At 41.3% G+C, this 26,558-nt stretch overlaps 1 protein-coding gene across 1 annotated transcript in view; it reads left to right on the forward strand.

Annotated features, from left to right (window-relative positions):
- Nucleotides 1–26,558, forward strand: part of LOC123508076 (fibrillin-2-like) — a 76,496-nt gene that overhangs the window by 43,371 nt on the left and 6,567 nt on the right. Inside the window, 39 exon segments of the mRNA XM_045261498.1 lie at nt 627–722; nt 1,273–1,467; nt 1,832–2,080; nt 2,322–2,417; nt 2,420–2,485; nt 3,519–3,692; nt 3,823–3,942; nt 4,436–4,558; nt 4,699–4,947; nt 5,205–5,324; nt 5,465–5,680; nt 6,093–6,265; nt 6,386–6,593; nt 6,826–6,995; nt 7,449–7,661; nt 8,766–9,027; nt 9,122–9,247; nt 9,391–9,463; nt 10,557–10,735; nt 10,901–11,041; nt 11,452–11,559; nt 11,954–12,184; nt 12,319–12,855; nt 14,280–14,497; nt 14,687–14,825; nt 17,706–17,975; nt 18,277–19,341; nt 19,569–19,694; nt 20,149–20,394; nt 20,750–20,895; nt 21,239–21,347; nt 21,472–21,636; nt 22,875–22,982; nt 23,274–23,453; nt 24,222–24,331; nt 24,549–24,779; nt 25,027–25,251; nt 25,404–25,896; nt 26,170–26,342. Coding sequence (XP_045117433.1) covers nt 627–722; nt 1,273–1,467; nt 1,832–2,080; nt 2,322–2,417; nt 2,420–2,485; nt 3,519–3,692; nt 3,823–3,942; nt 4,436–4,558; nt 4,699–4,947; nt 5,205–5,324; nt 5,465–5,680; nt 6,093–6,265; nt 6,386–6,593; nt 6,826–6,995; nt 7,449–7,661; nt 8,766–9,027; nt 9,122–9,247; nt 9,391–9,463; nt 10,557–10,735; nt 10,901–11,041; nt 11,452–11,559; nt 11,954–12,184; nt 12,319–12,855; nt 14,280–14,497; nt 14,687–14,825; nt 17,706–17,975; nt 18,277–19,341; nt 19,569–19,694; nt 20,149–20,394; nt 20,750–20,895; nt 21,239–21,347; nt 21,472–21,636; nt 22,875–22,982; nt 23,274–23,453; nt 24,222–24,331; nt 24,549–24,779; nt 25,027–25,251; nt 25,404–25,896; nt 26,170–26,342 — 8,129 coding nt within the window.

Below are 26,558 nucleotides of genomic sequence, written 5' to 3' on the forward strand. Positions count from 1 at the left end.
TTTTTTTTATAACTATTTTCATGTATTTTCATGTCTGTAGGTGTGATTTTCGACGTGCTGGAACACATACCCTATTATTAAATGTTATGATGAGTTCGTTATACGGTAATTTCGATTTGCGATAAGGTTTTCAGGAACACATGTACCGTATAACGAGGACTTACTGTTCTTTGAATCTAGGTGCAAAAAGACATCCAGTTACAAAGCACAATTGGTTGCATATCCAGTCATCAAAAATAGATTAGGACTTAGGATTAGTGACTTGATTTATTCAATACTGGAGGAAATCAAGGTTTTCTTCATGTGAGTTCCTTTGTGGCACTTGTAGTAGGATCAGTGTGCTTTCCAAAACTACTATACTGTGATTTTGTTCAGTTTCCCTGCATGAGTGTCCCTGATTAGGTAAATACATCTTTAAAAGAGAGATAAAGTACCAAGGCTGCTATGTCAATGAAATGAAGTGTGATGAAATGGCTTGGAACAGTTTTTTGGTAACAAGTTTATTATAATTTTTATTGTCTGCATTTTTTTTTTTTTTTTTTTTTTTTTTTTTTTTTCTTTGTGTGTGTGTGTGTGTGTGTGTAGTTACATGTACTAAGGAAGCTAATGCTGCTTGTGTTCTGCAGGTGTGTGTCGTGAGCCCTGTCTGAATGGTGGCCGCTGTGTGGGGCCCGACCGTTGTGCGTGTGTCTATGGCTTCACAGGCAGGCGGTGTGAGGCAGGTGAGTTATCAGAGAACTTCAGCTTGACCGTTAGGTTGATTGTGTTGACTGTTGTATCAAGACTATCATTTCCTGCCCCCATGAAGTAAATATCATCCCCGTATCAATCTTGACAAGTGGAAGTAGGTTACCCATAGCAGGTGCATAGTTGGGTCAGTTAATATTACTACTGCAACAAGTAAATTTCACAGTATTTTCATACCTATTCATACAAAGATCATGGATATTACCAAATAAAACAGACATAGAGCACAACAGAAAGGTAAAAGTTTGAGTCCATTGACTTCTAACCCGTGATGCACATGATGCAAACTGAGGAGTGGCAGCCAAGTAAGCACGGGACTTACAGTCTTGAACAGCAAGTGTTTTAATTGCAGCTAGTGAGATCAGGACATTTGTGTGTGTATGAATAACTCCAGTGTAGGTGTCTTGAGTTCCTGAATCTGGCAGCAGAGTTAGTTGACAAGTGCTTTGAGAATTGTCTAAAACCATCCTTGAAATCAGAAGGGTTATCTAAGTGTTCTGTGCTATTGTCATGACTTTTTCCCAGACTACAGGACAGGGCCTTGCTTCACAAAGGTGCAACATGACATGTGCCAAGGACAGCTGCCTGGGGTGGTGTGCACCAAGCAACTGTGCTGTGCCACCATTGGTAAGGCTTGGGGCCACCCCTGTGAACACTGTCCTTCAAGACTTGACTGTAATAAAGGATACCTCAAGAACATTCACAGTGGACAATGTGTAGGTATGTTTTTTTTTTTTTCTCTCCCCTTTCTCTCTCTCTCTCTCTCTCTCTCTCTCTCTCTCTCTCTCTCTCTCTCTCTCTCTCTCTCTCTCTCTCTCTCTCTCTCTCTCTCTCTCTCTCTCTCTCTCTCTCTCTCTGTAAAAACCTTTAGCATCATGATATGCTTGAGTTGCACTGGCTCTGTTATCTGCTGTGTCACAAATGGTTTGTTTTCTCGGGACTTTTGTTTTCTAGCACTATGCATCTTGAAAATTCACCAATAGAATACTGAAGTGCTCAGTGATGGTTAAGGTTCATAAAAGTTAATTAAATTGATAATACTGCTTTATGAATACTATAGCTATATTTTTATATATTTTTTCAGACATTGACGAATGTGAGGCAATCCCTGGCCTTTGTGAGGGAGGTGTATGTGTCAACAACATTGGCTCCTTCAAGTGTCAGTGTCCTGAGGGCCAGATACAAAATCCCCAGACCAATGCCTGTGAGGATCATGATGAGTGTACTGAGGAAAACACTTGCCTCAATGGTCGCTGTGTCAATACTGATGGCAGTTTCTACTGCAGCTGCAGTACAGGATTCATTCCCAGCCAGGACCGCAAGGCCTGCATAGGTACTGGTTATGCTGTCATAACCTATTCTCATATTGAGTGTTTCCATGAATTTTATATAAATATTTCTAATGTTTTTGACTCGTAGCACCAGCAGGTAACTCTGTTACTTTGAGTTTTTTTTTTTTTTTTTTCCTCCACACGTCATGAATATTGGAGCATGTAATACTCAAGGTGAAATATGAAAATATATGAAGCAGCACAATAGAACCTAGATGAAATATTTCACTTCCCTCCCTGCAGATGCCCGGCAGGGGAATTGTTATACTGAGCTGCAAGGGAGTGGACGCTGCAGTAAACCACTACCCATCCCCCTCACTCAGCAGGCCTGCTGTTGCCGTAGAACATGGGCAAGGCTTGGGGAGAGGGACGCAATGATTGTGTGCCTTGTCCTATGGTTGGTGAAGGTAAGATACAGGAGATCGGAGGAAATATTATGCTAGAGTTGTACTATGTGCAAACTTAAAAAGAATGGAGAATAACTAAAGTATTATACAGGCAACCCCCACTTAACAAAGGGGTTATGTTCCTAAAAAACCCTTCGTTAAGCAAAACTTTGTGAAGCAAACTGATTATAACAAGTACAGTGAAAGGTTTAATGAAAATAAAAATTATGAAGTTAAACATTTAGGCAGTTTAATTGAAGTCATTATAATGTACACTAATGTATGTATGCACGTAACTTTATAATGTTGATCTTAAATTTATGAAGGGAAGGAGAGTGAAACGGGAAAGACACTAACCGGCAACCTGTGGAATGTAAACAAAGGGCGCATCATTGTATCACATACAAATCTGATGTACCACATTTCCACAAGGCTTTCCATTTTATTTATTGTAGAGTCATGAGTTCAGGTGATTCTTTTAGCTTACAAGGAAGATACGGTCTCACCAACCTTCTTAATAGAGTCTGCTGACTTGAAAATAGTAGAGACAGTAGATGGAGTCAAGATGGTGGCAAGCAATGCTATTAGTTTTCTCGCCTCTCGTGTCTGTGAATAATATCCAGCTTCACTTTGAGAGTAAGAGACTTCCTGGTCTTCTTAGCAACGCTAGCCAACATTGCAGGGCATTTTGGTGGTAAGTTGAGCGAGGGAAGATGAACTGCTGCTGACGCTGTTATTGTTTTGAACAGGGCAAGTGAGTGGTGCGCGTGTTGTCCATGAAAGGCGCTGGTGTATTCAAAGCCTATCGGCTTGCGTGATACTGGGGTGCTTTCAAACTTGGAAAAAATTACCTGGATAAAACTTCGTTAAAGCGAGTTTGGTGTTTGTTAAACAAATAGATGTTAGTATGATGAAACCTTCGTTGTAGCAAAATTTAGTTGTGTAAACCTTTGTTAAGCGGGGGTTGCCTTTACCTACTTATGATATTTGTCATATACCTAAACTTGACAAATTTCTGAAATCTTCATGTAATGAAACATATTCATCCCATCAGAGAGGTATGAGAAACTGTGTGAGCAGGCAGACTACCAGCATCCACCCATGGACCAGTGCATCCTCAAGCCCACACTGTGTGGGGAAGGTGGACGCTGCATTGACACAGTTGATGGCTACACCTGCGAGTGTTATAGTGGCTTCTTCCTCAACACAGTGACCAGTATATGTGAAGGTATAGTGCTGCAGTCTTACCTTTGTGTTCTTTGTGTGGTGTGACCCAAGAAAAAGGAGGTAGATTATAAAACAAAATGACCTTGTTTATTTATGTGGAAATGAGATTATCATGTATTTTTGTTTTGCAGATAGGGATGAGTGCCGAGAGGGTGCCTGCCAAGGGGGTCAGTGCTACAACACACAGGGAAGCTTCATCTGTCGCTGTCCAGTTGGCTTTGACATTTCCTCGGACGGTCTCTCCTGTATTGGTACTGTCTGGTCTCACTCCAGGTCTCTTTTTAGTACTGCATACGCCATGTTTCGCCATGATATAGCTGAATCCCATATGCATTTAATCTTTTTTGACATAAAGTCCCATTTCTAGATAATTTGTAATTTTCATAGACTTACATAGTGTAATCTCTTTACTATTTGGTTTTGGGACTTTATTTATCTACTTATGAAAACCACACAACAGTAATTTAAACAACCAGAGTGTGAATAAACAGTGTAAACAGTTTTGAAAATTAAAAGTTTCAAGTGCAGTCCTTTATATATATTGTATATCATTATATCTATCATATACTAACGTATTTTCACTGCCATTTCATATAAAGTACAACTCAAGAGATATTATATGATAGATTTTAGTCATTGGATACCTTAGAATTGTTGGTTACTGAGTTTTTAATGCATCAACTAGAGGTAGCTGATAACAAGCCCTTTTGTATTTTAGCTGAAATGATAGTTTTCTGTTTGCAGATCATGATGAGTGTAGCGAGACAGGGATGTGTGCCAATGGGATCTGTACAAACATGGACGGCTCCTTCAAGTGTGTGTGCAATGACGGCTATGTTCTCTCCTCATCAGGATTTGCTTGCATAGGTGAAGGAGCTCAACTTTGTAGTTATTATTATTGCCATTGTTTGGTTTTCATCTTTCATATCCTTTAAGATGTTTTGATCATTTTATTGAATGGTGATAGTTTTAGATAGAGCCTATAGGTAATTCCAACATTCCTCCAGACATCAATGAATGTGAAGAAAACAGACGCATTTGTTTGTTTGGGCGCTGTGAGAATCTGGAAGGGAGCTACCGGTGTGTGTGTGATAGTGGTTACACACACTCTGCTGACGGAAGCTTCTGTACTGACGTGGATGAGTGTGGTGAAACAGGGATGTGTGAACATGGCAGCTGCCTCAATGTGGATGGCTCCTTCAAGTGTGTGTGTCAGCCGGGTTATACTCTCTCTCCCTTGGGCAAGACCTGCGTTGGTAAGGCATTATATAGGATGAAAGTATATCCATGTTAGTATTATTTTTTAATGAATGATCATCTTAAAATTTATCTGTGGTGAAATCATGAATCTTTTGAAAGGAAAAAATGGATAATTGTAATAAATTATTGAGAATTTCATGAATTTACATTAAGTGAAGTTATACAAGATTAACATGCTTGCAATTTCACTGGTATTGATAAAGATACAGAACAGAAGGATGAATACATACTTTATTGATATGAATATCAACAGACCTCAATGAATGTGAATCTGGACCGTGCAAGAATGGGCGCTGCATCAACACTGATGGGAGCTTTAGGTGCGAGTGTCCGCCAGGCTTCACCTTGGGAGTCAATGGCTTGATTTGCTTAGGTAAGTTCTTTTTTACCTACACGTCTCTTTCTTTCATATTAGTTGCTTAGATGAAAATGATTATAATAGTGACCTGCAAAAAGATAATTGCTATAATATGCTTCAAGTCTCATGTTGGGATCTAAACACTTCTATTTCAGACACAAAGTTAGATTTTTGCTATGCTGTTTACCGAGATGGGAAGTGTTCCAATCCCTCCACCACCCCTACCACCAAATCTGCCTGCTGTTGCTGCACTGTGATCCTTGGCCAACCCATGGGCTGGGGGACACCATGCCAGTCTTGTCCTCAGCCAGGGACACAAGAATTCCTGTCCCTGTGTCCTCACGGCTCGGGCATCACACATGAGGGTCACGGTGAGGTCAGGCGAAGCTTCACTAGGGTAGGACACTCTCTTCTTGCTCTTGAGCCATAATGAGAGGATGCCATTCACAAGAACTTTCATTTGATTCACAGAGTTGAGTGAGGCCTATGGAGGAGTCCCACCATCTTTCACTCCACCTCATGAATTATACGTACTGCTTTGCTGATTACCTCTGATAGCATCTGAGTATCTGAACTTGAAATAACTTAGCACGTGCAGAGCCTTAACACCTTGTCTAGTTTTTTTTTAATGTGAAAGAGGGATACAAAGAGACTTTCATTTACTCTATTTGTATAAGATGTCCAGAGATGGACTTTTATAATTTGCATGTTTTCTATATGTAAGCTATTCCTTTGTTGATGCATATGTCATTTTCACTGTATGAGACTCCTTTCCTTCCTTAGACATCAATGAGTGTGCTCTGAGTCTGCCCATCTGCCGCAATGGAGCATGTGAGAACCTTGAGGGAGGCTACCGGTGTATATGCAATCCTGGGTACACAGTGGATGAGAGTGGCCACCAGTGCCATGATATCAACGAATGTGCCATTGACAACCTCCTCTGTGATGGAGGACAGGTACAATTACTAATTTTGCTAATATTTTGATATCAGAAATAATTATCTTCCTAATAGTTTCTTGTATTGGATACCAATGGTTGCCTTCAATGATGAATGCTACATTGTGTTCCTTTGCAGTGCCGGAACACACCAGGCAGCTACCAATGCATCTGTCCATCAGGCACTCAGTTCAACCAAGGAACCAGAGTTTGTGCAGACATTGATGAGTGCAAGGAGTACGGGGAGGAGGCGTGTGTTGGTGGCACCTGTGTCAATGTGATTGGCTCTTACAAATGTGAATGTGAAGAGGGAACCATACTGGACTCCACTGGAAGATATTGCATTGGTAGGAATTGTGATTTCATTGTACTAACCATATGAATGATTCCCACTACTCAAAAAGTAAAGTAAAATGAACAGAAATATAATTTTCAGGAATGCTCAGACAGTTTGGAATTGTGATACAGTGGAACAGGTAGCAAGATATTGTAGTCTGTATTGTAATATAGAGGCATCAAGTTTAATGGAGAAGACACCAAAGAAAAGAAGTTTGAATCAAAAGCACTTTGCTTTTCCAGATAACAGGAGAGGGTCTTGCTGGACTAAAGTTAAAGATGGTCGGTGTGAAAACAACATTCCCAAACTGACCCTCAAGGCAGAGTGTTGCTGCACCATTGGCAAGGCTTGGGGTTCACCCTGCGAGATCTGCAAGCCTGAGGACTGTGACTGTAGCATCGGTATGGCAAAGGTGTGTGTGTATTTACTTGGTTATATCTACTCCAGCTGCTTTCATTGTGACACAGACACATTCTTTTCCTTAGTATTTGATTCTCTTATGGTTGTCCCAACTGATCACCTCTCTTCACTGCATTCAGTCCTCTGCATCTTCTTGTGGTATAACAGTGCAATCATAAACCTTCTCCTTTGACTAGCACTTTTCCTAGTTGGTTATGAATTGCCTTTCTTTAGTACCTTTTGTTCTGTATCTTTCTGCAAAACATTATATCCTATCCATTAAAAAATAAATAAATAAAGATTTAATAGCAGCCAAACACCTGTCTTGAGAGATGTGCAGCTCATTTAATTCTACTGAAGGGGTAAATAGTACCATGCTTTTGTTTACACAGCCGGAGCTGGGCCTAGAGTTAAAAGAAATAAAGGGAAGACAGCATGCATGACCAATGTGTTCCCCTGACTCCAGATGGATGGGAAGACCTGCCAAGACATCAACGAGTGTCAGCTCAATCCCGGCATCTGCCAAGGTGGTGGAGAGTGTGTCAACACCGATGGTTCCTTCACCTGCATCTGTCCACCAGGCCTCACTCTTGACAGCACCAAGACCAAGTGCCTGGACCTGCGGGAGGAAACTTGCTACCTTGAGTACAGGAGTGGGCTGTGCAGCAAACCTTTGGAGGTACATTTCTTTGCTGTTTGATGTTTCATTCTTTTGTCTGCAGTATTATAGATACATTGAAGAGTATTAACAGAGTAAAAACATTAACAAGATTGACACCATATGCTGTACTGTATTCTCCAAGAGGATGAAGGAACTAGAGACTTTCTTCTCTTCATGTTGACTGCATCAATGATACTAACATTGTTTGTCTTCAATATTCAGCTTGATTTAAAAAAAAAGTGTCCTGAAAGGGAAAGTATATTTTGTAAATTTCTAAGAAAGATTTAAGAGTCTGTAACAAACCATATTGGAAATTTGTCTAAAGGAACATTGAAAATGAAAGTATCCATGGCCGTACACAAAGGAATGACAAAACTCAGGTTTTCCAAAACAATAAATATATTTCCAAACAAATTAGAATAACAAGAATTGTGTTGTTCATGGCAAAAAGAATGATTCAAGAATATGCTTAAAGAATTAAAGAATAAACAGAATTATCCTAAATGTTCTCTGGTTCTACACTGTCAAATCACTGTTCAAGCACTGTCCAATCACTTTCTCATCACGGACATCCAGGAGTTAACTGGCAATGTCACTTACATGTGTAGGGAACACCTGTAATGATGAAAACCAAGCTGAAACACCATGTAGTGAGTGTGTGGTGAGTGTAGATGTGAGGATGTGCATGTGTGAATGTAGGTATAGTGAGTGTGTGTGAGTGCAGATGTGGGTTTTCACAGTTAAGTGTGGTGTGGATGTTGTTATTGAGGCCTTGGGAGAGGAGATCCCCAAGGTGTGTAGGTGAGAAAGACTGGTGATGGCGGCAGGCTGGATGGTGTCGTAGACTCAGTGAGGAGAAAAAGACTTCGCCCCAAAGCTGTGGTGAACCGTCTGTTTGCTGATGTGTCGGCTCGAGCTTAAGGCAAGGCTTTGTAGTAAGGAAGTGGCAAGGAGGTGGTGTGGTTGTTATGAGGGTCATTCATATCATGAATATCCTGGAGACATATGTGTGAGGCATGGTTTCTGTAGATAAGCTTTAGAATATCAGCAAGACCTGGCCATGTTTCAAACTGTCACTCAGATGTATCCAGCATATTCAAGTTTAGTTTTCTTCTGTTTTAGGGACTGTTCAAGAAATCTGCCTGCTGCTGCACAGTGGGGCGAGCCTGGGGTGAGGGATGTGAGGGCTGCCCACGCCCTGGCACTGGGGCTTTTGATGAGCTGTGCCCCAAGAGTTATGGCTATGAGGGAAGGAAAGATGTCAATGAGTGCGTCACCTTCTCAGACATGTGTGAAAATGGCCGCTGCAGAAACTCCATTGGTTCCTTCTCTTGTCGCTGCAACCAAGGATATGCTCTGGATGAGGATGGCGTCAAGTGCTTGGGTGAGGTGCCTCTAATCCTGTCTTTCTATTTTGTTTTGAGCTTTTGGTGGTGCTAAGTATGATGATGAGTTCTAAATAACACTTTCTCTTGCAGATATTGATGAGTGCGGCATCATGCATGGTGTGTGTGGCAATGGCACTTGCCAGAACACTGCTGGGTCCTTTATGTGTGACTGTGACACAGGCTTTGAATCAACCATGATGATGCAAGTGTGCATGGGTAAGTTGAATCAAATAACATTCTCTCATAGGTTTATATTCACAGCCTTTACCACTTGTTAATGTACATTAGTTTTATATCATTGTTTGTGTGACAAGAAAAATTTACATAAGTTAATAATGGACAATGATGTTTGGTGACAGATATCAATGAGTGTGAGAGGACACCTGGCCTGTGTCGCGGGGGACGCTGCACCAACACTCCTGGCAGCTTCAGGTAAAGTGGTCTAGGATTAGAACAGTTTGATATGTTGTCTATTTATTTTCTTCTATATTGCTTAGTGTTTGAGCCTGCACTGCCAGACATTCATTTCCTGTATGAGAGAGAGAGAGAGAGAGAGAGAGATATCATGCAAGGACCATGTACATAGGCAGGTGCAGGTGGAGTCTCATCTCTCACAGCCATTTCCTTGAAGAAGTTCCTAGAGCCATGTGACAAGTGACTGCAGTGAGTGCTGCTCTGTATCCATATGGGTCAGGGGCCATATTCTACAAACTGTCATAGCTTATGACGTGGTCATAGTGAGATTAAATTGCGCATTTTAGTCCATCTGTGACAGGCTCTAGCCTTGAGACATTGTCTTAAGTGCTAAGACAAGGTTCACTCTGTTATAGTGGCGCCAATGATCGTCTTAACTCTTATCATAATCGTAGGAACATGGCTGTATATACGATAACACGATCCCCAAATGTTTTTATCATAGATTTAATGATGAATATCAGTAATGATGATTAAATAATGTCTTTCTTTGATGCAGTAATGTATTATTATAAATAACTGTTGGGGATGATACAATCAGTTTTCCCAAATTCGAACAAACCTTGTCTAGCGTGTGTTGGGCTGTTGCTGTTTGGCCATTATTTTCCTTTTCTCATTTTTTTTTATACACTCTAACTATTCCCAAAAAATAGTAATATGATTTAAAAATTATTTAAATAAAAGAAAACTATGTCAAGATTGTATTCTATATATTCAAAGTTGACAAATTGTGAGCCTTAAGACGGTTAGTGAGTGATCAGGAATTCTATGACACCTGATGATAACTATGTAGAATATGGCCCCTGTATCTTATAGTTAGTTCAAATACTTCAGGATTGAATGATAAACTAGCCATTTTTACAAGCAAGTGCTAAAACAGATCAACATCATCATTATCATCTTAGGAAATGTTTGAAATTGATGATAATTTTTATTCATTTTTCATTTTGAGACTTTATGATGTAAGATGGAAATTGATGATGATTTAGATTAGTTTTGTGGTTGAGTTTCTTTTTTGTGGTGTAAGATAGAAGTTGTGATTCTTCCCCAGATGTGAGTGTCCGCCAGGCCACGAGTTATCTTCAGACCACCGCTCCTGCAAGGACATTGATGAGTGTTCTCGTACTTCAGGAATCTGCTCCAATGGTGTGTGTGAGAATATGATGGGCACTTACCAGTGTATGTGCAATGATGGCTACCAGCAGACTGGCCAGAAATCTCACTGTGAAGGTGGGTAGTGATTTGTGCTACAGAGATGTGGTTCATGTTTGGCTTTTGCATTGATTTTTCTTTGGATTCATTATTATATTTATTCCCCATGAAGGCATTTACAAGTGTAGGTAACTTTTTTTTGAGGCAATGCTCTTATGTCACCATGATCTATTCCCTCTGAAGACATTGACGAGTGCAGCCTGAATAATGGTGGCTGTGATGACGTTTGCACCAACACCCCGGGACTCTTCTCCTGTTCATGCTCCACCGGCTACATGCTGCTGATGGATGGCCGCTCCTGTGCTGATGTGGATGAGTGTAAAGGTGAGGCCTTATTTTATGTTTATCTTCAGGGCTTAATTGGTATGTAGCTTGTATAAAGAATTACTTTTCTTTGGTGTTTTAATTTTCTCAGGCTCTTGGTTGTCATACTACTTGTATCTTGGGTCTTAATACTCAGCATTGTCATTAGAGGAGAAATTTTCTGTTTGATAAAAGCCTTACGTAATCTTGTAACTGAGAGACAGAAGAAAAACATTTAGTCACCCTATATACACATGGCTAATACATCATATGTTGTATTGTAATTTGTACACATTTCATACACAAAAAACAATGAAGTAAACATGTTACTTTTACCATGGAACTCATTATTGAGGAATCTGTTATTGTATCAAAGAAATGCAAGATTATTTATGAATTGATCAGTAGTTCACCATTAATTTTGTCATCAGAAAACCCAGCCATCTGTTCTGGAGGACAGTGCACCAACTCTCCTGGCTCCTATCTGTGCACCTGTGAGGGAGGCCTCCTGCCGGACTCTGATGGCCCAGGCTGCCTTGGTGAGTAGGGGTATTTTTATTGTTGTAAGCATAAGGAGCAAAATATTAAGACTAATGCTAATCTATCTATACTATCCATCTACAGTATATACATACCAGGCTGGTTTAGACATGGAGTGGTCCAGATAAGGCACCTCACATTCAATCTCTTGGTACCGTTGGTCAAAAGTGGAAAGGGAACAGACTAGTAAGGTGCTAATGCTAATAATGTACACATATGTATCTGAAATTCCTATAAGTTTCTATCTGATTTTTTCTCTTGTCTGCAAACTGGAGAGGTGTCAATACAAGTAGGTATGCCAGAACTGAATTTGTGAGCATTATGGATGTCATTAACTGCTATAACTGCCATCATAAACCATATGCTTATCTCTTGCAAAATCTTTTCAAACAGACGTGGATGAGTGTGACATGAACCCCAACCTGTGTCAGAATGGCAAGTGTGCAAATGTTGTTGGTTCATTTGCCTGCCAGTGTGAGGATGGCTATAGTGTCAAGTCTGAGTTTGGCCCAGGATGTACTGATGATGATGAATGTGCCTTGGGAACTTTCCTCTGTGATCCAAATGCTGAATGTAACAACATTGATGGCACATATGAGTGTCAGTGCAGGGATGGATTCACAGGTTAGTTGTTCACAAAAATTGAAAATTTTTACCTCAGAAAAATTATTATGGGAGTATTGTAACTCTACACTCTCTAGCTTAATTTTAATGGCTCTTTGTTTTAATATATTAAACTAACAAACTTGAATTCTTAGGAAATGGAAAAACTTGCCGGGATGTCAATGAATGCCTGACCAACAATGGAGGCTGCCACCGTGATGCTCAGTGCATTAACACTGACGGTTCCTTCAAGTGTGTGTGTGATGCTGGGTTCAGAGGTGACGGCTTGTTCTGTGAGGACATAGATGAATGTACACAAGATCCAACCCTGTGTGAGAATGGCCAGTGTCTCAACTACCCAGGATCATTCAGCTGTGACTGTGAGATGGGCTTCATGCATCCTGACCCCCACAATGAGCCACACAATGAGCAGGAGTGTGTTGATATAGATGAGTGCAACATGTTCAGTAACTTGTGTGTATATGGCCAGTGTGAGAACATCTTTGGTATGTTCCGTTGCATCTGTGACAAGGGCTACCATCTTGACGAAACGGGAGGCAACTGCACCGACATTGATGAGTGTGACAACCCCGACGTGTGCCAGTATGGAACATGCATCAACATGCAGGGAACCTATGAGTGCGAGTGTCCTCCAAACTATGAGCTGATCAGCACAGGTGATGGCTGTGTGGGTGAGTATTGGCTGCAGTTTTGTGACCAAACAGCATTGGCAATTCCACTACATTGAGCAATAGTTATTTGTATCATTTGCCCAAACCTATTTTTATTGTGGAATGAAGAATCTACAAACCTGAAGTAGGCATACAAGTTGTGTCACAGACCACGAGTAAAACTTACTTGCTAATGTGGATATGGTAACACTGAACAGATGTTCTAGACTGTTGATTGTCAATTCTCTGATTTCCTTCAACACCAAGGATGTTGAATTTGTCTTCATAACAAATTGCTCAGCACAGAAAGCAAAATGTTTTTGTCACAGTCCATGACAGAGACTATAGAATATCAATGCAATGAAATCTCTCATACAAAGTTTTAGGTCCATATCTATCACTATTATGATTATGTACTAAGAACACTATACAGTAAAGTTCCGGGTTACGTCGGTCTCGAGTTACGTCAAACTCGTAGTTACGTCAGTCCACTATAAGGCAATTTAAGATTAAAAAAATTGAAAATTTATAAATCGTAAAGCGCGGGATTTATTGTTATTGTTGGTGGTTGTCCGTCACACTGCCCACCTCACGCTTGAATACAATAACACCCTGCCTCAGTTCCACCACACCGTCGCCCCTGGCAAGAGTGTTATCCTACTTCTGCATTTACTGACTCAAATTCTTAGTATCTTGCTCAATGGCACCAAAGAGAAAACTCCTTAGTGACAGCAGTGATGTTGTCACCAAGTGCACTACAAGAAAAAGAGGACATAATTAAAAGACATGAGAAGGGAGGCAGCAGCTGTGTGTGAGGGAGTGAAGAAGAAAATGGGAAGCCTGTTACCATGACAACGGGGAGGTTGACGACCTTGAGGGCTCGTGCACCCATCACAACAATAACAACTCCAGAGCCTGGGCCTGAGCCTGGGCCACATGACACTTGCAGCTGACTTGCACCGTCTGCGCCTGTCTGCTGATTCCTATTGCATTTTCTGCCTCGCTGCCCACGCTTCTACTCCCACCGCACTGCACTACGCTCCCAGCTGTCCGCCCTGGGCATCACAACATTCGACCTGCCCACCCTCCTGGCAGCCTCAGGCATCCACCCCTCTCGGCAACCTGCAGTCCTTCGCGTTTGCGGTCCTAATCAACAACAAAAACAAGCTTGTGTTTCATATTCCTATATAGTTGTAAATAATATAACAATATAACCTTTAACTTACCTGAATGACCATAAACAATGATTGGTTGAAAACTTGATAATATGCTTTGAAATGTACGGAAACTCGAGTTACGTACAAAATCGACTTACGTCATGTTTCAGGAACGTAACTCTGACGTAAACCGAGACCTTACTGTATTTGTTGATACACCAAAGAATCAAGTGAATGAAACATAATGTGCTGTCTTATGATTCTTTAGAGAGCCACTAACCCTTACAGATCGACGGGAGGGAGAATGTTTCCTGGATGTTGTCAGTGTGAGGAACAAGTATGGCATCTGTCGAGATCCTCTGGGAGATCCCGTGACACAGTCCACCTGCTGTTGCTCCATTGGTAAAGCTTGGGGTCCGCGCTGTGAGGTGTGTCCATCAGAAGATTCGGAGGAATATGAACAGCTGTGTCCCGGCGGCAAGGGATTCCGTCCAAACACTATTACTGTACGTTATAGAGGGAAAGTTCACTGTAACAGGCTCCTTTTCAATGATATGACAGTGACCATATTTGAAGCTTATTTGATATTCAGAATCTTTGTGTTCTCAAAATAAATTGATGAATTGATATAGGCAGCTTATAAGATTATGTGAATATCCATCATTTTTGGTTTTTACAATTCCTGTTTATTTCAGGTGATTTTAGAAGACATTGATGAGTGCAAGGAGATGGCAAACTTGTGTGAGAATGGACGATGCTCCAACACGTTTGGGTCCTTCATGTGTTCCTGTGATAGAGGCTACAGACTCAATGCTGCTGGTTCTCTTTGTGTAGGTCAGTCACTCTGATACAGGAAGAGGATTGATTCAGTTTATGAAAATACAAAAAATCTGTCATCTCAATGGGCATCTTTCTGTCTGTCTGTCTATGTCTCTGCCTCTCTCTTTACTTTGTATAGATTATGTCAGAATCTTCATATTTATTGACATATTGCAATTTGTTTTACTGGAATATACTTTAATTGTCTTTTTCCCTTCTCTGTGGCTTTGTTATACTTGTGAACCTAATCTTAATAGACAGCCTTTGGATTCAGGTACATTTATGGCCAGATTATCAGTTTACCTGCTCCCATTTCCTTGGAGAGTCTTTTAGAGAAGCTGTTAGCAGATGGGATATGTTCTTAGTAACACAAATGTAAAGTTAATCCTGAATAACAGGGTTGGTGAGGAAGTACCATATAAATGATACAAAATTATGATCTATAAATGAAACAGAAAGTCATTAGATATCAGTTGTGCGAAAATTGAATAAATGCTCTTCATGAGGGAGCACAATTAATTCATTTTTTTACTGCTCTTCGCTTTGTTTGGTGCTCAAGGAGCCTCATTGTGACTGATAGTACATGAAAAGTGGTTTCCAGTAAGGAAGAGGGAAGAGTTTATTTGATAACCTGGCTATAAATCAATTTATTTGTGTCTAACTGTATGCAGGCAGGCAGTGGCCTAGTGGATAAAGTGGTGAGCATGGGATCAGGCAGACATCCATGCATAGGTTCAAATCCCACCACTTACTGCCTTGAAACTTTGCCATTTGTCAAGTGGTTTAAAGTTACCTACATGTCACCATGATACCCAGGTTCTAGGTGGTTACACCACAGATGCGCTTGGGTGGTGATATGGACCCCAGTATGGGTACCACTATAAATAAAATTGCCTGTGCCACTAATGGGTGTAAGCTGAACAGTGCTTCCCATATTCTTTAAGTATAATTAGGTGCTATAGGCCATAACATAAAAAAAAAATATATATATATATATATATATATATATATATATATATATATATATATATATATATATACACTGTTAAAGTTGACAACGAGGCGTGCATTATTCTTTTTTTAAAGCGTACGAGGGTGCGTTTGTCAGGTTTTAGCTGGTAGAGTAATGAACCGAAGTCTATTTCCTCGAGACGTCTTTCAGTCTTTATCAGACCATCTTCAGGAGAGAAGTGAGTGGAACTGGTGAGGATACGAGCTTATACAGGCAGCGGAAGCAGGTAGCCGTGCCGCGGAGCTAATCAGAGCACAGATTGAGTGGTGTTTGGTGCAGCCATTGACCTGCCAGCTGTAATTCTGTGTGGTTGTCAGTGGGAAGGTAATGATTCTGGCTGCTGTTGTATGTTGATGGTCGGTTTTTCTGAGTTGATGTGTACCGCCTCAGTCATCTTGAGTCTTTTGAGGTTGTTTTCTTTAACTAGGATGGTGGTGCTGCTTTCCATGTGATGTCGCTTCAGGATGAGTCTGTGCTCATTCATGTAGTGTCATCGTATGGCGCCGTCCTGTAGATGTGCTGTGATTCTCTTTGATAGGGCCGTAGATGTGAAGCCAATGTACCTCAAGTTTAGGTGACTGCAGTCACCAACAGTGCATGAGTGTTGGTACACGATGTTCACTTCTTGTAGGGAGTGTGTCGGGGGAAGACAGCTATTCTTCATGATGAGGCTTGTGGTTTTTCTGGTCTTGTAGTAAATGATGACTTGGAATATATATATATATATATATATATATATATATATATATATATATATATATATATATATATATATATATATATATATACAGTAAAGTCCTGGGTTATGTCGGTCTCGAGTTACGTCAAACTCATAGTTACGTCAGTCCACTATAAGGCAATTTAAGATTGAAAAAATTGAAAATTTATAAATCGTAAAGTGCGGGATTTATTGTTATTGTTGGTGGTTGCCCGCCACACCGCCCGCCTCACGCTTGAATACAATAACACCCTGCCTCAGTTCCACCACACCGTCGCCCCTGGCAAGAGTGTTATCCTACTTCTGCGTTTACTGAATCAAGTTCTTAGTATCTTGCTCAATGGCACTAAAGAGAAAACTTCTTAGTGACAGCAGTGATGCTAAGAAAAGGAAAACCATTATGCTACAAGAAAAAGAGGACATAATTAAAAGACATAAGAAGGGAGGCAGCAGCTGTGTGTGAGGGAGGGAAGAAGAAAATGGGAAGCCCATTACCATGATAACGGGGAGGTTGACGACCTTGAGGGCTCACACACCCATCACAACAATAACAACTCCGGAGCCTTCGCCTGGGCCACACTTCACTCGCAGCTGACTTGCACCGTCTGCGTCTGTCTGCTGATCCCTATTGCCCTTTCCTATTGCATTTCCTGCCCCGCTGCCCACGCTTCTACTCCCACCGCACTGCACTACGCTCCCAGCTGTCCACCCTGGGCGTCACAACATTCGACCTGCCCACCCTTCTGGCGGCCTCAGGCGTCCACCCCTCTCGGCAACCTGCAGTCCCCGCGTTCGTGGCCCTAATCAACAACAAAAACAAGCTTGTGTTTCATATTCCTACATACTTGTAAATAATATAACAATATAACCTTTAACTTACCTGAATGACCATAAACAATGATTGGTTGAAAACTCCATAATATGCTTTGAAATGTACGGAAACTCGAGTTACGTACAAAATCGACTTATGTCATGTTTCAGGAACGTAACTCTGACGTAAACCGAGACCTTACTGTATATATATATATATATATATATATATATATATATATATATATATATATATATATATATATATATATATATATATATATATATATAAAGAATTGTAATTTTTATAAAAAAAACTTGCTTTTATCCTTCCTCTTTCCCATGGTCATTTCAGATATTGATGAGTGTGCAGACAGTACCAAGTGCAAGAATGGCTACTGCATCAACACTGAAGGCAGCTTCCAGTGTGAATGTCCTGAAGGTTACACATTGCTTCCCAATCGGGCTGAGTGCATCGACATGAGAGTGGAGAGCTGCTTCATGAAGTATGAGGATGGAGAGTGCACTATGCCTATGCTGTCATCCATTACTAAGATGAAGTGTTGCTGCTCCATGGGTGCTGCCTGGGGCTTCAACTGTGAGCCGTGCCCTGCAAGAAACACCTGTAAGATTCCCTCATGTCTGGAGGTCATGTTCACCTGTACACTAGGGATCCTCCCTCTTCCTGATATAGAAGTGTTTGAATTGTCATTTTGTCACCATTCATGGATGTTAAGATGCTTTTACATGAATTTTTCAAAATATTCAAGTAAATGTGGTCTGCCTTCCATGCAGGATTTCCTATTTCTTGGAGGATTAGTCTTCATTTAGTCATTTAGTTGGGTAATAATTATTGCTATATGATTTTCCATAAAACATCATTGACAACCTTGTTCTTCAGTTCTAAATTCCTTTTCTCCCAACAGTGGCCTACAGTGAGCTGTGCTACACTGGCAGTGTTAGCCGCCCTGTGGGGCCCTTCACCCCCGACGGCCGCCCCATCGGCCCTGATGGTAGGCCTATTGGCCCTGATGGTCGCCCCATTGGACCTGACGGCAGGCCTATTGGCCCTGACGGTCGTCCCATCGGACCTGATGGTAGACCTATTGGCCCTGATGGTAGGCCTATTGGCCCTGATGGCTTCCCCATTGGACCTGACGGCCGACCCATTGGCCCTGATGGTCGCCCAATCGGACCTGATGGTCGCCCCATTGGCCCTGATGGCAGACCTGATGGTAGGCCTATTGGGCCTGATGGTCGCCCTATTGACCCTGATGGTCGCCCAATTGGACCTGATGGTCGCCCCATTGGCCCTGACGGCAGACCTATTGGCCCCGATGGTAGGCCTATTGATCCTGACGGCAGACCTATTGGCCCTGATGGCAGACCTATAGGTCCAGATGGTAGACCTATTGGTCCTGATGGTAGGCCTATTGACCCTGATGGTAGGCCTATTGGTCCAGATGGTAGGCCCATCGGCCCTGATGGCAGACCTATTGGTCCTGATGGTAGGCCTATTGGTCCTGATGGTAGGCCTATTGGTCCCGATGGTAGACCCATTGGTCCCGATGGTAGGCCCATTGGTCCTGATGGTAGGCCTATTGGTCCTGATGGCAGGCCTATTGGTCCTATTGGTCCCGACGGTAGACCTATCGGCCCTGATGGCAGACCTATTGGTCCTGATGGCAGGCCCATTGGTCCAGATGGTAGGCCTATTGGCCCTGATGGTAGGCCCATCGGTCCAAATGGTAGGCCCATCGGCCCTGAAGACCATTTGCCGCTGGGACCCTATCAGCCCAGCTTCCCTAGTGGTGGGGTGGACCCTGGCACTGTGTACAATCCCATCACTGGTTTGCCTGAAGATCTAGATGAGTGTGAGCTCATGAGCCACATGATGTGCAAAAATGGACGCTGCATAAACACCAGGGGCTCCTTCCGCTGCGAGTGTAACCCAGGCTTCCGCTATGACGAGCCCAGCCACATGTGTGTAGGTGAGGCAGGGATGGGTGAGGGCTATGTTGTAGTAGGGATGCTTTACTGGCAGCTGTTGGGTAGAATAATGCTACATTTACCTTTATTTTGAGATGGAATATTGAAGCATATTGTTGGAAATTTTAATGCATATTGGGAGTTGGAATAATGACTATTATTGAATAAAAATGGCTTACTATATTTTTCATTACTGAAACTGAAGAATACATAAACTCTTGTGTTCCAGACACTAATGAGTGTGATGAACAAGCCCCCTGCCAAGGCCTTGCCAAATGCGAGAATACCGTGGGAAGTTACCGATGCTCCTGTCCCACAGGATACAAAATCAACAGGCATACTAATAAGTGTGTCGGTAAGTGTAGTAAGTCTAGTGGAAGGAAGATGAAGATCCAAGCTTGTGTATCATGGAGTTCTCAGGCATGCACCAGTACCTCTATACAACAATTAATTCTGGCCATCATGTGTCTGTCCTCAACATATATTTTACAGCATCCCATAATACATTCTGTCAACAACTGGATATTTTACATCACCTTATTTAAAGGTTGCAAATAAAACTTAATATTGATCAATTTTATAGCTTTTATATATTTTTTAAATTTTATTCTTTTCCACCATGTTGCTCTTACTAATTGTCATTTTTCACTCTTATTTAGATCATAAGTATATTTTCTCACTTACAATAAATTGTTTCCCACACAAGAACATGAATAGATAAATAAAGATTCTTCTCTGACGGTTCAACTGGAAAATTCTCATAACACTGGAATTGGTGGAGAAAAATAAAATAAAATACTTTCTTTCAGATATCAATGAGTGTGAGCAACAAGGTGTGTGCCAGCGAGGAGTTTGCAACAACTTCCAAGGAAGCTTCCAGTGCATCTGTGACCCAGGTTATGTGTTGACTGCCGAGCGTTCCTCCTGTATTGATCTGGATGAGTGTGTTCGTTCACCCAACATCTGCAACAATGGAACTTGTATCAACTCCATGGGTTCTTACCAATGCCAGTGCTACAGAGGATTCAAGATTGGTCCAAACCGTGATTGTATTGGTGAGGCAGCATGGTTGAGTTATCTTTGTTATTATTTAGCTGTGTGTGTTTCATTGAGTTTCCATGTTTCTATCTTGTGTGAAGTTCTCTGTAGCTGTAAGCGGCCCCAACTCCCCTGTCCTTTCTGTTTATTACATATGGTGAGTAGGAGGGTTGCTACAGAAATGCCTTGTACATACTTGCTATTAATTGCTGTTATAGTGATAAGAGGTGCAAAAATTACTCCAGGACCTGATGAGCATTTGGTTCTGTTATCTAAGGAATTGTTCATCATACATCTGCAAGGATACTTTTATACATATAGAGCATACAAATAATTCAGTACCAGAGAACAAATCTTACCCTATTTTGGCAGATGTGAATGAGTGTCTTATTAATGTGGGTCTGTGTGTCAATGGTCGGTGCCGCAACACTGAGGGATCCTTTGTATGTGAGTGTGCTGATGGTTACACCCTCACGCCTGATGGAGAGCACTGCAGAGATATCAATGAGTGCTCAGAGGTAAGCCATTTGGTGCCCCATTCTCTTCCATTCAGATGCATTCCAAGGGGTGTATGGATATTTTTGTCCTTTTTGATATAACTGAAAAGAATTGGAGGTGTGTTTAAACTGCTGACAAATATTTTCATAATTGCTTTCAATACCATAAACTATGATGTAGGCTAGGAAGATCAAATTAACCTATTCTCTTTTTTTTCCTGTGTTCAAGCAAACATTACAGGTGTTTTGAATGTTAGCAAAAGACAAACTTAGAAGTGAATTAGTGCATTGGTGTATGTATTAGTCATTTATTGTATGTAGCTGATGGCTGTGAGGTGTCTTGATGTTATTGTTATCTGTGCAGCGAGATGATGTGTGTCCTGCACCCGGTCGCTGTCAGAACTTGATGGGATCCTTCATTTGTGACTGTCCTGAGGGCTTCACTTTGTCCAGAGATGGAATGTCTTGCATAGGTATGACGTCCACTTTGCTTTCATTTTGTATGTTTGCATATTATCTTATGAGGACATAGGAATATATGTGGCTGGCTATGGCCTAAGTGTGCCTTCAGTGTAATGGAATGCACGATCATTTCAGACGTGGATGAGTGCCGCACTGTGAAGGACATCTGTGAGAATGGTGACTGTATCAACAAGCAGGGCTCCTTCCAATGTGTCTGTCCTCCTGGCTTTGAAATCAGCCCGGATGGAACCAAGTGTGTTGACTATCGCCAGGAAGAATGTTATGAGACTTACGAGAGAGGTGAGTCTTCATTAGACTCTGTGAAGGTAGTAGAGATTTGACATGGTGAAAATGTGATGAGTGGTAGGATAGCCTCTAAACTCAATACATCAGAACTCTTTTAGGTCTAGATTTTGATGTCTAATTCTTTGAGAATAACATTAGATTTATCCACAGGGAAACCATGAAAATAGTACATGTAGGCTATTTGGTTAACCCTTAAAGTACGGTGATCGTATATGTACGATTGTAGCGTCGCATGTGGAGAGGCGGGGATCGTACCAGTAATCATGATTTTTCCGCACTAAACATTTTAATCTCTCCCCCTCACTATTGGTCCTGGGGCAAGTGGAGGTATATGGCATCTTTTCTCGCTCATCTGCTTGAGCCTTGAGACATATGTTCCCTCACAATAGGTCATCTTTTCCCATTTCAAGGCGACATCTGGTAACCCCCATCACCCGGAGGGAGGAAACGGTACTCCAACTGATATTATATCAGTGTTAGTCGGTAATGACATTGAGGAGTGATGAAAATGAAGACAGTGATTTTTTATTGAGATAGAAGAAAGTGAAGACTCCAGTAGTGATTCTGATAGTGATCTGGGAGACAGAGACCAACCCTCACAGCAACGTTCATAAACCTCCTCATGTAGCCTATTCCCCTCCAGCAATGCGCTGGTGTGTGTCACCCCTGGTTGCCTCTACAAGACTGTGCTTGTCGACCAAGTCATGTGAATCCCATTGCTAATAAGAGTTGCCAGATTCCAATTATAATAGAAATCCACAATACTTGTAATATGTGGTTTTTTTCTTTTTCTGTTTTACACATCATTTCATATATCTGAGTTTGCATTTTCTTGACATGAAAGTGCAAAAGTTCCTACTTTTACATCAAATTGAAATGCCCAAAAGGAGAGAGAGAGAGAGAGAGAGAGAGAGCGCAGTGTTATCTGAGCTTGGGGGTATTTCTTAGTGGCGGGTTCTGCCATGAATCTTTTATATGCAATAACTTTGCTCTCAGAGGTCATAACATGTTAAAAATTACATTGTTGTACTCAGAATAATGCAAAGAAATATGTTTTTATAAGGAAAAAATATTTTTAGCATTTTTGACAGGTGTGATTTTTTCCCGTTGTAACAGACGGAGAGTAAATCAACACCTCCCGTACTTTAAGGGTTAAAGGATAGCATCTACTTGTGCCTGCCTTCCCAGCAATGCCTGTCACGATGTGGCTTAATAATGCTGTCATCTTGCAGGTATCTGCCTCAATCCTCGGCCAGTGAGGATCCTGAAGAAGGAATGCTGCTGCTCCTCAGGTGCTGCTTGGGGCATAAACTGTGACCGCTGTCCTCCCATCAGTTCCCGTGAGTGTTGTCTTGGTGTCCACCTATTAACTTTATTTTGAGAATTGGAGAAATCAAAATCAGTTATGAATTAAATGTATTCTATATTTGTTTTATAAGATGCTGTATTTTGGAGGATGTTTCACAGGTTAAGTGAGACAATTCAAAGAAAAATATGTAAGGAATTCACATTGCTTAACTTAGATTTTACAGAAGAATGTTACTGACTGCAGCTCCACATACAAACATAACTTACATACTGTACTATGCTCACCATTGTTGTCTCACCAATTCCTTGTTTGAATCCATTAGCTGAGTTCGAGAAGCTGTGTCCTCTTGGCCCGGGACGATCAGAATCAGGAGCTGATCTTAATGAATGTGAAATCATGCCGGGAACATGTGAGGGTGGAGATTGCATCAACACAGACGGTTCCTTCCGCTGCGAGTGTCCCATGGGTTACATTCTTGACAGCTCTGGGCGTCGCTGCATTGGTGGGTTCAGTTGTTACCTGTCTGTCTGTTCCCTGACAATGCATTCAATGTCTATCATGTCCAGTATGTTCAAAAGACACTGGCTGATTCCTGCTGATTCCTACTATTCATGACTTTTAAGTAATATATATATATATATATATATATATATATATATATATATATATATATATATATATATATATATATATATATATATATATATACAGTATATACAGTCAACCCTCGGCTATCGCGACTTCAGCTATTGCGTTTTATTGCTATCACGCACCCATGAAAAGCTGCTAAAATTTCATTATCGTGACCTCAGATGCCTGTTATCGCGCGCCCAGCCATGACGTCATAGGATATCTGAGCGCTCATTGGCCAAAACCGCCTTCCCGCCAAGATCAATTCGGCTCTCGCGTTTTCAGCTATGGCGTGGCTATTTCGGCCCCAATTGGGCGCGATAGCCGATAAGTGTTATATATATATATATATATATATATATATATATATATATATATATATATATATATATATATATATATATATATATATATATATATATATATATATATAGATAGATAGATAGATAGATAGATAGATAGATAGATACGTAAATTTGTATTTTAGGGGAAAAACAGCTGGCTTGAAAGATTCACTGTACTTAATTCTATTATACACTAACATTTTGTTTATAATTGTTATCCTCATAATATTTGTTTACCTTTAGTATGATTTCACCCAGCTTTAATAGCCTTGTCCTTCATACATTTCTGTGATCAGATGAAAATGAATGTGCTGTGCCCAATATTTGTGGTAATGGAACATGTAGCAATGTTGAGGGAGGCTTCGACTGCTCCTGCCAGGAGGGATTTGCTCCTGGACCAATGCAGGTGAATGATGACTATTTGTACAAGCTTGACTGAGTTGCTTAATATGGTTTTTCTTTGGTATATACATAAAACATTTTGATTGCCACTTTTGCAATTTAAGAAAACCATTATCTTTGGTGCCTTGTCTTCCCATAGGAGTAGTAAAATACTAGAGTTCTTGATTCCATTCTTGATTCTCCATTCACATCCCATAATTGTCAAAATTAATGTTACCCAGACTTGTGAAGATGTTGATGAGTGTGAGGAGCTGGGCCACCAATGTGCCTTCAGGTGTCACAACATGGCTGGGACCTTCCGCTGCATCTGTCCTTACGGCTACACACTTGCTCCTAACGGCCGCCACTGCCAGGATGTGGATGAGTGTGCCACACCAGCCAACAATTGCAGGTTCCTTTGTAAGAACCTCATTGGTACCTTCATGTGTATCTGCCCTGATGGCTACCAGCAGGTAATACAATATAATAATTTGTTATGCTGCCTTTCATGTATCTTTCCATATTTAACATCTTTACTGAATTAGCTATTTGATTACTGTGGTTTTTGTGTAACTTATTAGCTTAATACCACTACCATAACAGCACACTGACATACACCAGTCATCAGCAGCAGGACGCTGTTATACTATTTGTCAGTTCATGTTTGACATTGCAAAGGGCAAAGTAATGTACCAATTACTGAGGTGTGAGGTGCTACAGGTAGGCATGACGGACGACTGCAAGGACATCAACGAGTGTGCCTTGAATCCCAACATCTGCAAAAGTGGCCGATGCATCAACACTAAGGGCTCCTACCGCTGTGACTGCTATGATGGCTTTGTGTCCAGCAGGGACGGCAAGCAATGCATTGACCAAAGGGAGGGATACTGCTTCAGGCAGCTTGTTGGTGGGATGTGCTCCACCACTGGCGACAGTCTTGTCAAGGTACCTTCTACCATATACATACCATTACAAGTATCATGTTATGTTGATGCTTTTTAAATCCAGTGATAATGATTTTTTAGGAGATGTCTTTGAATGATAAATTTTAGGAAGCATAGGTAATTACTTGAATGTTTAATGGTATTATGATGCAGGTGACCAAAGCTGACTGTTGCTGCACCATGGGCCTAGCCTGGGGCCCCATGTGTGAACACTGCCCACGCCGTGGCACCCCAGAGTATGATGAGATCTGCATGGAGGCTGGCTTCTCTGTTGATGGCCTGGACATTGATGAGTGCCAGATGCCTAATCTTTGTCGCAACGGTAAATGTATCAACACCATGGGATCTTACCGATGCATCTGCGACAAAGGGTACCAGCCAGACCACTCTGGAACACGTTGTATTGACGTCAATGAGTGTGAGGGCACACCATCGCCCTGCAAGTTCACATGCCAAAACACAGAGGGGTCATACCGCTGTGCCTGCCCTCGTGGCTACACACTCAATCCTGATGGAATCACCTGTCGGGACCTGGACGAGTGCACTACAGGACAGCACACTTGTGAAAATGAGTGTGTCAACACTCAAGGATCATACAAGTGTACTTGTGCCCAAGGATTCAATGAAGTTGGTGAACAGTGTATTGGTGAGTCATTTGTGATGTATTGTAAGCTGCAGTAAAACTTATTTACAGATTAATTTGACGAAAAGCATTCTATATGGAGAGAGTTTTATGGAACAACAACCTGTATCTTTACACAGACCTAGTCTAACAGAAGGAGGAGTCAAGGGTGCCATGTACTGCACTCAGCACATGGCAAGATACATTACACAAATGTTCCAGTAAATTTTACTACACCTGAAATTATACCATATAATTCCATGTGATAAACAAGTGTGATTTCTTAATAACCATCAGATATCAATGAGTGCCTGGAGCAGACTGGTCTGTGTGGTCCCCTGGGAACTTGCCTAAACACCCGGGGAAGCTTCAAATGCATCTGTCCTCGAGGCTTCAAGCTGGATCCATCTGGGACTATGTGCATAGACTCTGATGACTGCCTGGATGGTTCTTGTGATGGAGGATGTGAGGTATTTCATTGCTCCTTTCAACTGAATTCAAAGTAGATCCCATTGTTCATACCTGTCATGTACACAGACAATGTATTCATTCCTATAAATGCATTGAATTATGAGACTTTATTGGTTGGACTTTTTGTAACCATTACTAATGAAATGAATGCAGCATGACACATGCTATGGTTACCAATGTTTTCCTCTGCTACCAGTGTGACGCTGATGACGGGA

The sequence above is a fragment of the Portunus trituberculatus genome, chromosome 24 (assembly GCF_017591435.1).
Source record: "Portunus trituberculatus isolate SZX2019 chromosome 24, ASM1759143v1, whole genome shotgun sequence".
NCBI lineage: Eukaryota > Metazoa > Arthropoda > Malacostraca > Decapoda > Portunidae > Portunus > Portunus trituberculatus.